The 14,049-nt window shown below is 43.4% G+C and overlaps 1 protein-coding gene across 6 annotated transcripts in view; it reads right to left on the bottom strand.

The window, feature by feature from the left end:
- Positions 1-14,049, bottom strand: part of TJP2 (tight junction protein 2) — a 110,960-nt gene that overhangs the window by 69,268 nt on the left and 27,643 nt on the right. For 2 of the 6 annotated variants that reach the window (XM_012453700.3, XM_064361683.1), the window contains exon 1: positions 11,553-11,612. The exons of 3 other annotated variants lie outside the window; for them this stretch is intronic. In XM_012453700.3, coding sequence (XP_012309123.2) covers positions 11,553-11,612 — 60 coding nt within the window. Of the gene's footprint in view, positions 1-11,552; positions 11,628-14,049 lie in introns of those variants that run through there. One more of the 6 variants, XM_012453719.2, reaches the window with a different exon arrangement.

The following is a 14,049-nucleotide window of genomic DNA, read 5'->3' as shown; positions in this document are numbered from 1 at the left end:
GCCAATTTATGTTTCCTGGAAAAGTAAATCACAAACGTGATACTTAGAGGTTTAGCAATGCCTGAACTGATTTTATTTTTAGCCCAGTCCTGTTTCCCCACATTTTTCAGCAGAAACGCCTACAGAGAAATTTATCTTTAAAAAGCAGGTGACTAACCAATTCCTAATTGTGGGGAGGTTCCAGGGACTAAGAAGGAAACTGATGGAATGTCAGCTGCCTCTCTTAACTTTCCCTAACTTTTGTGGAATATTAGTTCCCTTGACAATTTGTTTCTAAAGAATATTGTCAAATAAAAATAAAGGCTATACTTCATGAAAATACACAAAGCAACACCACAGGTCCCTTCCTCCAGCTGTAACACTACTAGCTGAACAATTTATAGATATTTGGGTTAGAAATATGTATATTGATTTAAAACCAAGCATTTTTGTCAAAAGGAGTGAACTAGGTCAATGCCCATAAGAAGCTCCCCTCTGGCTCTATTTTCCAGTCTCCAAACAGTGAAACCCTTTGTTCATTGTGTATCAGCCACTGTAAACTGTTTAGACATCCATTGTTAGCCCTGGCCAACTAAAAGTCTGGAGAAAAAGAGATAAAACCGAATTCTGTCAATATATTTCTAGCGCAGTCATTTACTAAGCAAGCTTTAAAAACAGCCAGCTCACTTGAACTGCTAAACCAGTGGCTGAAATCGTCACTGGTTATACTCATTTTTGCACTTAGAATATTTGCTTTCCTTATCACTTGAAATTTCTCTGCAAGGAGGCTTCACAAGTAGTACTACAGAAGTAAGCCTAAATGTTATGTTAATCAATACATCTTGACCACTCCGTTTCTAGCAAGTCACCTTAGGGCAGTAATAGTAGAGTCCCTGGAAGGTAAAATAGGTCTGGGTTATAGAAAAAATTATTTGAAGGAGGAAAATACTCACATTCTAAAGTTAAGAAAAACTCAGTTCTTTCCACGTGTGACATCGTTACAGACAGATGTTGCCAACACTGATTCAAGACTTTTAAATGTCTTAAAAGCACTACATTATAGCTTATGTTACATAAAATAAGCTCGTAACAGGACAGACACTTCTGCCTGTTTTGGTAGCCAACAGTGTTCCCTCCGCAAGACATCTGAGGTACGAAACATGACAAAAATCTAATCTCTTTCCATCTCATTTATCAAAAGACAAAGGAAGTTAAAGACAGAGAAAAATGTAACCCCATCTATAAGCAAGATTTATATATTACCTTTTACTTTATTAATAATAAATTGGAATGACTTCAAAAAGAAAACACTGATTAGGTTCCATAAAATTATACATCAAAGCAGCAGCTCTTAGAATTAAATCACCTTTCAGTTCTACATTAACTTATAGGCTTGAAAACTCAGTTTTCAAGCTTATTCCATAGAAAAGTACCTAGAATCACAGAGCAATAGATGCAGAATCTGAGGCCCTTCCAGAAAAACCATACCTTATGTGGCAGGGAGCTCTCAACAGTGGCATCCATATGACTATACAGTGAAAAGACTGACTGTGAACATGCGTTACAGAAATCAGTCCGCGTGACCAAGTATGGTGACTCACGCCTATAATCCCAGCACTTCGGGATGCTGAGGTAGGAGGATCGCTTGAGCCTAGGAGTTCAAGACCAGCCTGAGCAACACGGACCTCATCCCTATAAAAGATTTAACAATTAGCCAGGTATGGTGGCATGTACTCGTGGTCCCAGCTAATCAGGAGGCTGAGGTGGGAGGATCACTTGAGCCAGAGAAATCGAGGCTGCAAAGAGCCATGATGGCACCACTGCACTCCACCCTGGGTGACAGAGTAAGCCCCTATCTCGGGGGGAAAAAAAAGGAAAAAGAGAAAAAGTCTGAACTGCAGCAGCAGTTCTTAAGGAATAATGATGAAAACAGTAAGTTATAACCACTGCCATTTACTGATCACCTCAAAGCAACCCCAGGTGGTATCTATGCCATTTCTTCTTTTTTTTTTTTTTGAGACGGAGTTTCGCTCTTGTTACCCAGGCTGGAGTGCGATGGCGCGATCTCGGCTCACCGCAACCTCCACCTCCTGGGTTCAGGCAATTCTCCTGCCTCAGCCTCCCGAGTAGCTGGGATTACAGGCACCCGCCACCATGCCCAGCTAATTTTTGTATTTTTAGTACAGATGGGGTTTCACCATGTTGACCAGGATGGTCTCGATCTCTTGACCTCGTGATCCACCCGCCTCGGCCTCCCAAAGTGCTGGGATTACAGGCGTGAGCCACCGCGCCCGGCCCTGCCATTTCTTCTTTGCTAGCACTGAGTTTCTGTTTCTACCAGAGGCCCCCCCAACTCTGTTGCCAACAGGGTTCCGCCAGCAAGGTACATGTGTTTAAGATCTGGAAGGGTGAAGGAAAGCAGAAGCCGTTTGTTTTTCGTCTTCCTACAGTCAGCAGCAGTAGCAGGCAAAAGCTGGATTCCTCAGACATGAGCTTTGCTGCATGCCCAGGTTCCCCGCCCTTTCACGAGCCTCAGGCTGGAGAGGGTGAGAAGGTGAAAGGTCTTGGGTCTGGGTTGCAGCCGCTTTCTCAGTTTCTTTGGGGCAAATGAGAAAGCCAGCAGTGGGCTTCCATTTTTTTTGCACCTCTCCCCTTTTCTTTGTTCTGAAGGCAACTAATACTCCGTATTGAATCCCCTTCTCCTTGAAATAGCTAGAATGACATGCTTTCTTGACTGAACCAGAACTGATAGGGTATGCCCACTTTACAGCTGAGAAAACAGAACATGAGAAAAAGGTAAAGTGCTCAAGGTCAAGCAAACAAGTGGCAGGACAAAAAAAATCACACCCAGGTCTATCTGACTTCAGAGGTAAAGAATCAAAATTAAACATCCGTAACCCTTTGGGCGCGGCGGCTTATGCTTGTAATCCCAGCATTTTGGGAGGCCAAGGCAGGCAAACTGCTTGAACTCAGGAGTTCAAGAGAAACCTGCCTCTACTAAAAATACAAAAATTAGCGAGGTGTGGTGGCACATGCCTGTAATCCCAGCTACTCGGGAGGCTGAGGCAGGAGAATTGCTTAAACCCGGAATGCAGAGGTTGCAGTGAGCCGAGATCACACCACCACACTCCAGCCTGGGCGACAGAGCAAGACTCTGTCTCAAAAAAAAATTTTTTTTTAATTCCTAACCTATGGTGCTAGGAATTCACACAAGAAAAATAGGGGCACATGTCCACAAAGCAATGTATAGGTGCTTTTCATGGCAGCTTTATTCAAAATAGCAAAAACACTGAAAATAACCCAAATACCTATCAACAGAAGAGATAAGCCAATTATGGCAAATACACATAAATGGAATACAGCTCAACAGCAAAAAAGAACTACTGAATCTCACGCAACAAACATGGGTGAATTTCACAGAGATTAGGTTGAGTGAGAGATGACAGAAACAAAAAGTTGAATTTATTTACATGGGTCCTCTCTCAAGTTCAAGCAAAAGTATTCCACAGTAAGAAAAGTCGCAAGAGAAGTTCCCTTGCGGGTAGGTATGGTAATCATTGAAAAAGTAACAAGAGAGAACTTTCTATAGTGATGGAATATTCTAGTTTTTCATCTAGGTGATAATCACACAGGTGAATATATTCATGTAAAAATTCATCCACCTCTGGAACTACAGTGATGATGGCGTTTACAAAACACTGTGAGTGTATTAAATGCCATTGAATTTTATACTTTAAAATGGTTAAAATAATAGACAATGTTATATGTACTTTAACACAATAAATAAAATTCATCAAGCTCTCTACTTAAGATTTGTGTATTTTATTATACATATTATACTTCAATGAAATTGATAACACAGAAAAATCTTCATTATCAACAAGCAGGCTTGTAACAGAGGACATGCTACTGCTTCTACAGGGAAATTTTCTCCAGGGAAACGTACCAGGCAAATTTTTTTAGCCCTAAGTCTGGCAAATCGAGTCTACCTTTTCTGCCTCTTCCTGATCCTTCACTGCCAAACTGTGCCCTTAAACAGTATTAAGGAGACTAAATATTTCTACCAAACCTTTGATTAAAATTCACTTGAGGCTCAAAAAGAACTTGGGTCCTCTTTCTTACAACGTGCTACCACTTGCCCACATTTTTAGGCTTCAACAATAACACCAGAATGAAAAGCACAAATGTTTCCCGTTACATTTCTGGAAAATTTCAGTGAGTGTCTAAGATGCCACAATCTCTCTGCCCTCTTAAAACTCACCCAGACACTAAACAGACCAGCCCAAGGAAGGCAAAGTGCTCTGCCTGAGGTTATGTTGAGAAACTCCAACATGCCTGAAGTTATGCTGAAACTCAGATGACAGCAGTGATTTTACACCAGTGAACAATGCGGTTTTGCAATAGTGACCAGTAGGCTCATCTTCCAACACTTTTGTGAAGAGCAAATGAGAAAGGGCTCCCAGCTGCAGGCCGGCCTCTTCTTCCAAATGTACGCCACAGGCAATGTGGCCCTGGGGAGAAGCCCATGGTGAAAAGAGGGGCATGTTGGAAGCTCCAGTGTGCTGCTTTTACTGGGAAGAGTGGAGAGGAAGAGGAAAAGGAAGAAGGATTCTCAAGAAGCTCTGCAAGATGGTTGCAGTTGCTGGCTTAGGCTGCAGAGTAAGGAAGAGAATCCAGCACACACTGTGTGGTACATAATTTAAGCTGCAACTGAATAATAGATCTTTCGATCACTTCATGAGCAAAACAACTAGCAGCCACTCTTGGGCTCCCAGTTTGTCTTTTTAAAAAATGCTTTTCAGAGGGAATTCATTGGATCTCTTTTTAACAGAAAAAAAAAGAAGAAGAATTGAAGAAAACAAATACAAACGTAGCTTAAGGAGCACAGAAACATTTTAAGATGATAAGAACCAATAGAAATCATTTAAAATGTTCTCTAGGCTTTATACACAAACACTTAGAACCCTCAGAATCTTAGGCACAAAAACTTGAGGATGATCAACTGTAACTACTCATTTTCTGATAAAGAAATTGAGAACTAGAGTTACAAGACAGCAAAAGTCACTCAGCTAATCAATGGTACAGCTGATGCTGCTTCCATGCCATGACAAAAATGGTCTGGATGAAATTCTGTAATTTTTTTGAATAAAATTTTCTGAATGAAATTTGCAATTCTTACAAATGATCATCCACTCACTATATAAACGTCAGGAATCCACTGTCCTATTTCTCCATTAGTCTCTTATTCCTATCCAACAAGCCTTCCCCAAATCAAGTCAGTCCACCATTTAGTGGATGTGGTTGGTGCTCTGTCAGCTTCTGGGGTTACCAAGATGACTCAGACCAAGGAGGGGCTCAGGGCTGACGGGAAGTGATAAGGGCTAGAATAAATACTGGCATGTGTATCCTCACCGATCATAGGCAAGAACGCAATTGATTCGGCCAGACTGCAGAAGGGTAAGGGAGGAACCAGGTTGCTAAAACTGAGCTCACCAGGAAGTTCCTTCCAAATGATTCATTCTTTTCAAAAACAGAAATGTTTAATTTTGCTAATTAATTCCGTCAAATAATTTCACTGGCTTTGCCAGATACACTTAGGAACCGTCTTCCAAGGACTGAAAGCGGAATGGTTGCCTCTCGAAGCCTACATTACTTACGACCCTGTCCCCATTGCAGAGCTCCACCCAGGGTCTCAGGTATGCTCCCCTCAATAAGTCATCAAAGAAGAAACACAGCCTAGAACTGAGAACACTTCCTTTAATACTCTGCTAACAAATGACTCTCAACAAATGGAAACAAACAGCTCCAAGGGGAACATTATTTCCCCCTCAGAAAAACCTAGAAAATACTCGAAGCTACATGTCCTGGAAGTGTTCATTAATTCCTATGGATGACTAGAAAGTACTGTTGTCTCTGTTTACCTTCAACTCAAGTGACAAAATCCAAAGTCTCTACAATGTTCTCACATATCTCCATCAAAGCTGTTAATACGATGGCAAAGGCATAAGTGGATTTTAGTCACATCTATTCATTACAGTCATAACTGTTACCTACCAGTAAGAATAACTATTCCAATAACTCTCTCCCACAATGAGTGACAAACATTCCCTCCAAATGCCTGACTTGTCACTACCTCATATATTTAGTCCCATACTTATATCGGGTGTCTATAATATGAGGCATATTATAATTAAAGTTTCCAAAGATGATACCATGTTTTCCCTGTGAACATAATACATATATTTAATGTGGCTGATTAAAACCTACAATAGAAATAATAATTATCACACAAATTAACTCTGCAGTCCATGCTCACATACACATATAGGTAAAATTTAGTAAACATGTATATTCAAGGATGTGACATAAGATATTTGCCATGATTCATGGTATGATTTGAAATCTTTTGGTCAGCCTAACTTCCTAAAATACAAATATTTGATTCACGGAAGATCCATCAAGAAATTCACTTTCACCACCACTGCTGTTACTGCACCCCCATACAGTAACTGGAGGAAGAGAAATAAAATAGAAACCATAACCACTGATATTCTAATTTGGCTAAAAGTTAAACATTCATTATTACAAAATGTATCTGGCTATGGTCTGCAATACACAATGGTGTGTAAACAGTTAAGGAAAGCTACATTATGTTTTTCAGGTTAAAAAACCTGATTTAACTTTAACCATCTGGCAGAGGCACTAAACAAATATCTGTGCTGATTTTAAATGACTAAAGTACAAGTTACTAATTGAAAGCTTGGGATTTCTCATAAATGTTGTGAACACACATATCACTAGAGATTCTGGTGACTGAAACGGTATTTTCTCTTCTCCTTGTTTTATTCACCTGCCATGAGCATGCATGCTCTAGGTCAAAGCAGGGCTACTTTTCTACCTCAAGGCTGCCAGTTCCTATGAAAATGTGAAAGCCTATTTTACAGACCAATATGAGCTTCATATATAGATATACAGATATATTAAAAAAACAAACACCTTATCCAGTTGGCATTTTTTGGAAAGACTTTGATAAATGTATTAAGGTAAGGCTGTTTTGCTGTCCACATTCTTTGGTAATGAATCATAAGAGTCACTTGATAATAGAGTTATGTCCCCCATCAATGCCAAAATATTTCCTCCCCATCACTCTATCGTATCAAAAATGTCACACTGACAGACCTTTAAAAACTGCAGAATGGCTTGTGGAAGCAGAGAAAGGAATGAGAATTGGGCCAGACATTAAAACAGCTCCATAAGTATACTGTCTGCCACCACACCTAAGAGATCTGGGTGGATAAGAGGAAGATGCATACGCTTAAGACAGAAAGTCCATCGACTTGTCTGACTATTCTAGGCTATTCTGTGTTTGACTTTCTTGAAGGTATGGTCGAGGTATGCCAGGCTCTCTGTAAGTAAGGGACACACTCATATTTTAAGCAGTACTGTGCACACCTCAGATGTCAAGGGCTATCTTTACCATTTTTGTCTTAGCCTCATGTTACTCATTCCCAGAGTTGATGATGTTTCTTAATGCAAACTCACTGCTTTATTTAATGTTTATTTTTGTCTCATTCTAAGCAATCTAGCCATGAAATAAATGAACATGGTAGCTGGCTTTATGTATTTTATTCCTAACATATAATATTCATGCATCATAATTGAAAAATACGGTATGTATCTCCCTACACCACCTGTAGGTCTGTCTGTATACCAGACTTTGGAAAGCAGTGTTTTGGGGATAGCATAAGAGGTAGAGAAAATGCTTAATTAAATGATTAGGTATTTCGGGGGTATGACAGTCCTTAGTCTGTCTTCTGAGAGCTCACAGGTTATCCAGAATGATGAAGCTTTAGTTGTTTAATGGCCAGTTGGATGATGGAGACACTAATCCCTTTAAAAAACAGAATGGAGCTGTCACTGGTATGGGTAGCCATTGCCCCAGTTTGTGCAGGCCTTCTGGGGCTCTAGCTGTCAGTCACCAAGTTCTAAGAAGTGCTTTTCCTAATCAAATGGAAAAAGTGGGAGCAGACACTCTCCGACTTGGAACTCTGCCTCTCATAGTACAATTTATGCAGCATACTAGCTCAATCAACTGCTTTCCTAGGTACCATCCAAAATTAATAATAATATTATTCTAATAATCCCAACTACTTGGAAGGCTGAGGCAGAAGAATCACTTGAACCTGGGAGGCAGAGGTTGCAGTGATCCAAGATCGTGCCACCACACTCCAGCCTGTGAAACAGCAAGACTCCATCTCAAAAAAAAAAAAAGAAAGAAAGAAAGAAAGAAAATTAAAACTAGCTATTGCAATACTGCATATTGGAGTTCCATGCCTAAACTTTTTCCCACTGCTATTACATTGTCTTTTCAAAAAGTTTAATAGTAAGTAATACCACCTTAAACCCTCCCAAATTTACTTTCTATATGGGCATCTACTAAAAAGGCTGATGGCAAAAATAACCCACTAAATGTAGGTGAGGGTGAAATAGGCCCTAAATAGTTTTTTAAACCTTAACAAAGTTCATATAACCATTGATATGTTTAACCCACTAAATGGGTATTAAATCTAACCTCTGAGTCTATGTTTCTGACCCTGACCCTTGGATTTAGGATCAAGAAACAAACTCAGTAAAACAGCAGAGAAAACTGTTCTGCTTCGCTCCACTCCCATCTGAGGCAATCTCACCCTCAGACACTACCACATCCCAAATCACGTTCTCCGGAAAATCAAGGCTGGTTGGTCCAAGGCCACTCTAGTCAGCAACTGTTGGACCCCTGATTACTTAGAGTCAAATCAATGAGGCATGTTATTGGGAATCAGCTCTCAACCTAGATAAATTCATCTGCAGCCACAACTGGTTAATGGGATTCGTTCTAGAGATTAGGCAAGGAATTCCCTGGTGGCTCATATTCTTGGTAGAGTATATTGAAAGTTTCAGCAGTGGCCGGGCACGGTGGCTCATGCCTGTAATCCTAGCACTTTGGGAGGCCGAGGTGGGTGGATCATCTGAGGTCAGGAGTTCAAGACCAGCCTGGCCATCATGGTGAAACCCCATCTTTAAAATATAAATAAATAAATAAATAAAAAAGAAAGTTTCAGCAGTGACTGGGAACCCTTCTACCTCTTCACCCCGCCCCCACCACACCCACATCTCACGCCACGTCCCGACCAAATCTGCATGACTTTTTAAATTACTATTTATATTATTAAACACATTACTGTAAACAGGACTAAAGTGGCCCCACCTAGTTTCAAGAACTATGTCTCCGAAAACGATAACCTTCTCAAGGAGAGAAAACCTTGCCGACCTCAAAATCTCCCTTGCCTTCAGTAGCATGCAGAAAGTTCTCCAGTCGTCCCGAAGAGAAACGGTTGGCTGTGAACTTTTGTCAATGCACAAAGAACTAGATCAAAAGTTAAATGTAGGCAGAAGTCATTGCAAATGCAATTCCCCAGGGGGTGATATAAAAATTCATTGGTCTTAAGCCTATGAATGTCTCAAAAATAGTTATGGGGTGGAATGTTTACTGGGAAACTGGTTCACTTCTTTTATAGGGAAAGTCAAGTTATTAATACATTAGGGATTTCTATGACTTCCCCCCACCCAAAGTTTTGTTGTGGCATTCAAGGCCTTTCGACAGAGTATGAACGAGAACTGTCAGTTTGTTCCTGGACACCTACCTGGCACCTCCTACTCGTACCTCTAGATCTCATCTCCCTTATCAACCCAGGACCCAGCACTTAAGAGTCTTCAGTCCCCGTTTTGGTTCATATTACTAGCTACCATTTTCTTGGCATCCGCTACATGCCTTGTAGTCTATGTCATTTCACTCAGACCTGGCTCAGCACCGTGAGGTGGGCGCATTACTGGCCCCATTTTCTACAGTGGTTTGCACGGCGAACCACCGTAGAAAGTGCCCTTCATTCCCAGCAAGAGTCCCTAAAGGGAGTGCATATAGGACCAACCCCACCCTTTGCTGAATTTCCCTATTGCAGAGTGTGCATCGGTATCCGTACCACACATTCCCCTCCCTCAGCCTCAGGAATCCCGACAGAGATAGCAGAGTAAAGTCTAACAGTCTCAGGTCCACTAGACTCTTAGACGCAGAAACTGCGTCTTGTTCATCTTTGTATCCCCCCACGGTGACTGGCACGGGTAGGGCTCATTCAGTGCTACAATAGCTGGATGGTACTGAAAAGTTACACCAGCATTTCAGGGGGGAAAAGTTCCCCTTCATCAATCTGCAGAAGTAGCTCTGAAAAACCACAAGAAACACCTCAAAAGTCACCATTGCCTTAGTAAAGCACCCCACTTCTGCCATCTCCCCACAGTGAGGAAGCTCCAGCACCCCGTCCATATTTCTAAATGGCACTCATCGGATTCTTAATTGCTTCCAGGCTTTCCCAGCGGGGCTGTGTAGCAGAGGCACGCTCTTGCCCATCTCTGTAATCCCCACATTGAGGTGGAGTTGTTCATGAAAACTTACTGAATAATCCAATTTCATTTTCTCAGGCAGGATATAATGTGGTACTTTGCTACAAATACCTTTACCACTGCGAATTTCTCACCTTAAGAGATCTCCCGCCCAGGTGTGCTCTCTCAAAAAATTACATCTCTCTCTGAATTACGCTGACAAAGGCGGACCTGTTTTTTCAGGAGGACCATCAGCACAGCCAGCATGGACCACCTGGGGACCTGAAGCAAACGGCCTGCCTCCTCCCCTCTGGGATTCCCCGGGCTGAGCGGGAGTGAGCAGCGCGAGGCAGTTTCTATCATGGGATGACTCTCCGCTGGGAACTTCAGGGAAACCACAACCATCATTACTCAGGCCAGACAGCTGCCAGAAAAGCAGCCCAGCCTAAGAACTGAAGCTGAAATAGAGGTGGGAGGCTGTATTTCATTACTAAGCCCGGGAGCACTCACTCCCAAGTTTGTCCACATTTCAAGAATGTTAAAACCCTGTGGTAGAAACCTCTGATTATTTACAACTTAAACTACCGAGTAAAAGCGGAAATTCGACAAATGAAGACATAAAAGGAACTGGTGACAGGTAGGATAGTAACAGAATACAAAGCATTCATCACATTCCTTTTGTGGGTTCTTCCAAATTTCCATCCCCATTCCCTAATGAAAAAAAAACATTTACTTTTTTCACTTACACAAGCCTGTAACTTTGCATCACTACAGACTGTGGTTTGAAACAGAGTAGGAAACACAAAGACATACAAGCGACACAACAGGCACAACGAGACGCCTCCAAGCCGGCAGAAATCAAGGACACCGGGTTCAAGATAGCGTCCCCTACACGCGCCTTAATCTCCTGCCCAAGTGACTTCAGAGTAGAGAAAAGGTTCCAGGAGCCCCGGAGGCCACGAGCCATCAACCCGGTCGGTGAAACCTACCGCTCCCCTGCACCCCACGTCCGGGTGGGAGAATCCCCGCTTCCTACTGCGCATCGGAGAACAACTTCAGAGCAGCCCAAGAGCAGCGCCCACGCGCCCTCCCACGCGCCCTCCCACGCTGACGCTCGCGACCCTCCTCCCAACCGCGCGGCGCAAGGAGGCACTTACGCGGAGCCAACCTGACAGCTCCCGCCGGGGCTGAAAGCCGCGGTCTCCTCGTACCGGCATCTCGGGCGCAGGTCCCGCGTAGGCGCGCGGCTCTGGGCCCAGCTTCTGCTCTTGCTCCTACTCCTCCTGGGCACCGAGGGCCAGCGCCCTGACCCGCAGCCCCGGCCGCCGAGGTGCCAACCCGCGGGGACCCACCCCTTTGTCCCTCCTCCCGCGGCTGCGGCGGCGTCAGCCCGCCCCCGCCCCAGCGTTGCGCCTCCGCGCCCGCCGCCCGGCCCGGGAAACTCTCAAATCGGCCGCTACCACCTACCCGCCCGTAGGGGGAGGGCTCGCCGGCGCCGCGCCTCCAAGGTCTCCGCGGCGAACCGCGCCAAGCGCGACTCCCGGCCGTGGGGCGAGCGGCGGCGGCGGCGGCGGCGGCGGCAGGAGAAGTCCGAGGTCCGAGCGGCCAGCGGCCTCCACGCCTGCACCCCTCCACCCCCGCCAACCCGATGGTTCGCTCCTGGGCGCGCACTGGAGCGAGCAGGTCCGGCTCCGAGCGCGCGCGCCCCGGGAAGCGCTGCGAGTTTGGAGAGCTGGAGTGAGGTTGGGGTGCTGCTGGCCAGAGTGTCCAAACAATCAATACATACACGGCCCTGTACCCCAGATTTCTCGGCCCAACAACTGCTCACTCGAGTTCCGGGGGTATAAGATGTTCGTGTTAAATATTAAAACAGGACTTTCAGGACAACATACTCCAGGTTATCTTTTTGGCACGTTTCCAACAACTCCAAAAGAGATTGAAACTCCTCTCCCATCATCAGCTTATAAAAGGTTGCCAGTAGGTCACGAGTGCTTACCCGATAGGATTCATCTAATGCAACTCAGTGTACTTACTCTTTTCAAAGTCCTCTATGTGCAAAGAATTGTGCAGTTAGGTTAAGTGTCTGTTTTAGGAGTATATAAATTAATTTGGAGAATCCAAACAGGTATCGATTTAAAATATAACTTTGGGTTTGAAATCTAAAAAAAGAAAAAAAAAATCTTCTAGGAGAATAGTTTTGCCTACCCTGCTCTTCCCTAAATTGGAAAGCGAAATTCGACCTAGGCTCACAAGTAGAAGGTAAAAGGTGTGGTCCGCCCCAGAGGAGATGCAGAGGCTAGGCTCTCTCCCTGAAAAGTTGCTTCACTTCCTGCCTGATCAAAACAAGTCTAGCAGTTTGGTGGAAAAACAAGTCCAGTAGATGCCTCTCCAGAAGTGTTCTGCTTCTGGCCTCCTTTGGAGTAACTAAGTCCACGCCTCTGGATAGAAAGTGCTGTGAGCAACGTTTCCCATTTTGCCTCAAGTGTCCAGACTTACACATTCTGGTTGTTTTCCTGATCTAGGAACCTATTTATGAAATGTTTCTCAAATCTGGCCAGTGGCACGGTGGCTCATGCCTGTAATCCCAGCACTTTGGGAGGCCAAAGCAGGAGAATCAACTTGAGCCCACAAGTTTGAGACCAGTCTGGGCAACATAGCGAGACCCCATCTCTATTTTTAAAAAATTGTTTTAATTTAAAAAAGGAAAAAATAAAATGTTTCCCAAATTAGGTGGTTCTGACTAATAAAAATGATAGCACTTGACAGCTGGCCACACATTAATGAGGTAGGCTTAGACCCACTAGTATTTAAAAAATAATCCAGAATGTGGCAGTTATGTCTGCTGATTGATTTCCTTTTTTCTCTCTAGAGCCGCACTGTTCAATAAGATGACCACTTGCCACCGGAGTGTTTGCATTTACATGTGAAATAACTAAAATTAGAGGAAATGAGAAATTCAGTTCCCCAGTCACACTTGTCTCACTTCAAGGGCTCAGAAGCCACATGTGGCTAATAGCTACCCTATTGGACAGTGCAGATATAGAATATTTCCATCACTGAAGAAAGTTCTGTTGGACTGCGCTACTCAAAATAATGAAATGTTTGAATTCCATTCTTCTGGCACAACACCTGACAGATGATAAGCAGTCAGTAAATGGTTGTTAGAAACATGCTTCTAACTGGCTTTCTTGCTGGTGGCATAAATCAATACACCTCTCTGGAGAAGCAATTAGTCATATTCTTCACATGTGGGTTTGCACATTTTAACCCCACTCCTAGAATGTGTTTATCCAGAGAACTTCTACCCAACAGGTACTTACTGAAGGCCTCTGTCAACTCCTTGATAAAATACTCAGGATCCTGCCTCAGGGAACTCAGTCTTTTGCAGTAGACAATCAACAGGCAATGAGAAACTGGAAGTACTGAGATCCCTGGCAGGCTCAGAGTGGTCTGGAGGGAGAGAGTTAGGGAAGGTTTTTCAGACATAGGGTTGCTTATGCATTCTAAAGGACAGGGTGTAATAAGTTTTTGAGACACACAGAAGGAAAAAAGCCTTCCAGGTAAGGGGAATAAATAACACTGAGAGAAGTAAGGAATGAAGAGACAGTAGGTTTATTCTCGAGGTTCCAGGAGGTGAAGTTGCCCAGGCAAATA

This window comes from Aotus nancymaae, unplaced genomic scaffold (assembly GCF_030222135.1).
Source record: "Aotus nancymaae isolate 86718 unplaced genomic scaffold, 86718_ANA_hifiasm-v0.15.2.pri h1tg000041l, whole genome shotgun sequence".
NCBI classification, from domain to species: domain Eukaryota; kingdom Metazoa; phylum Chordata; class Mammalia; order Primates; family Aotidae; genus Aotus; species Aotus nancymaae.
This window is presented reverse-complemented; position numbering and strand designations above follow the sequence as displayed.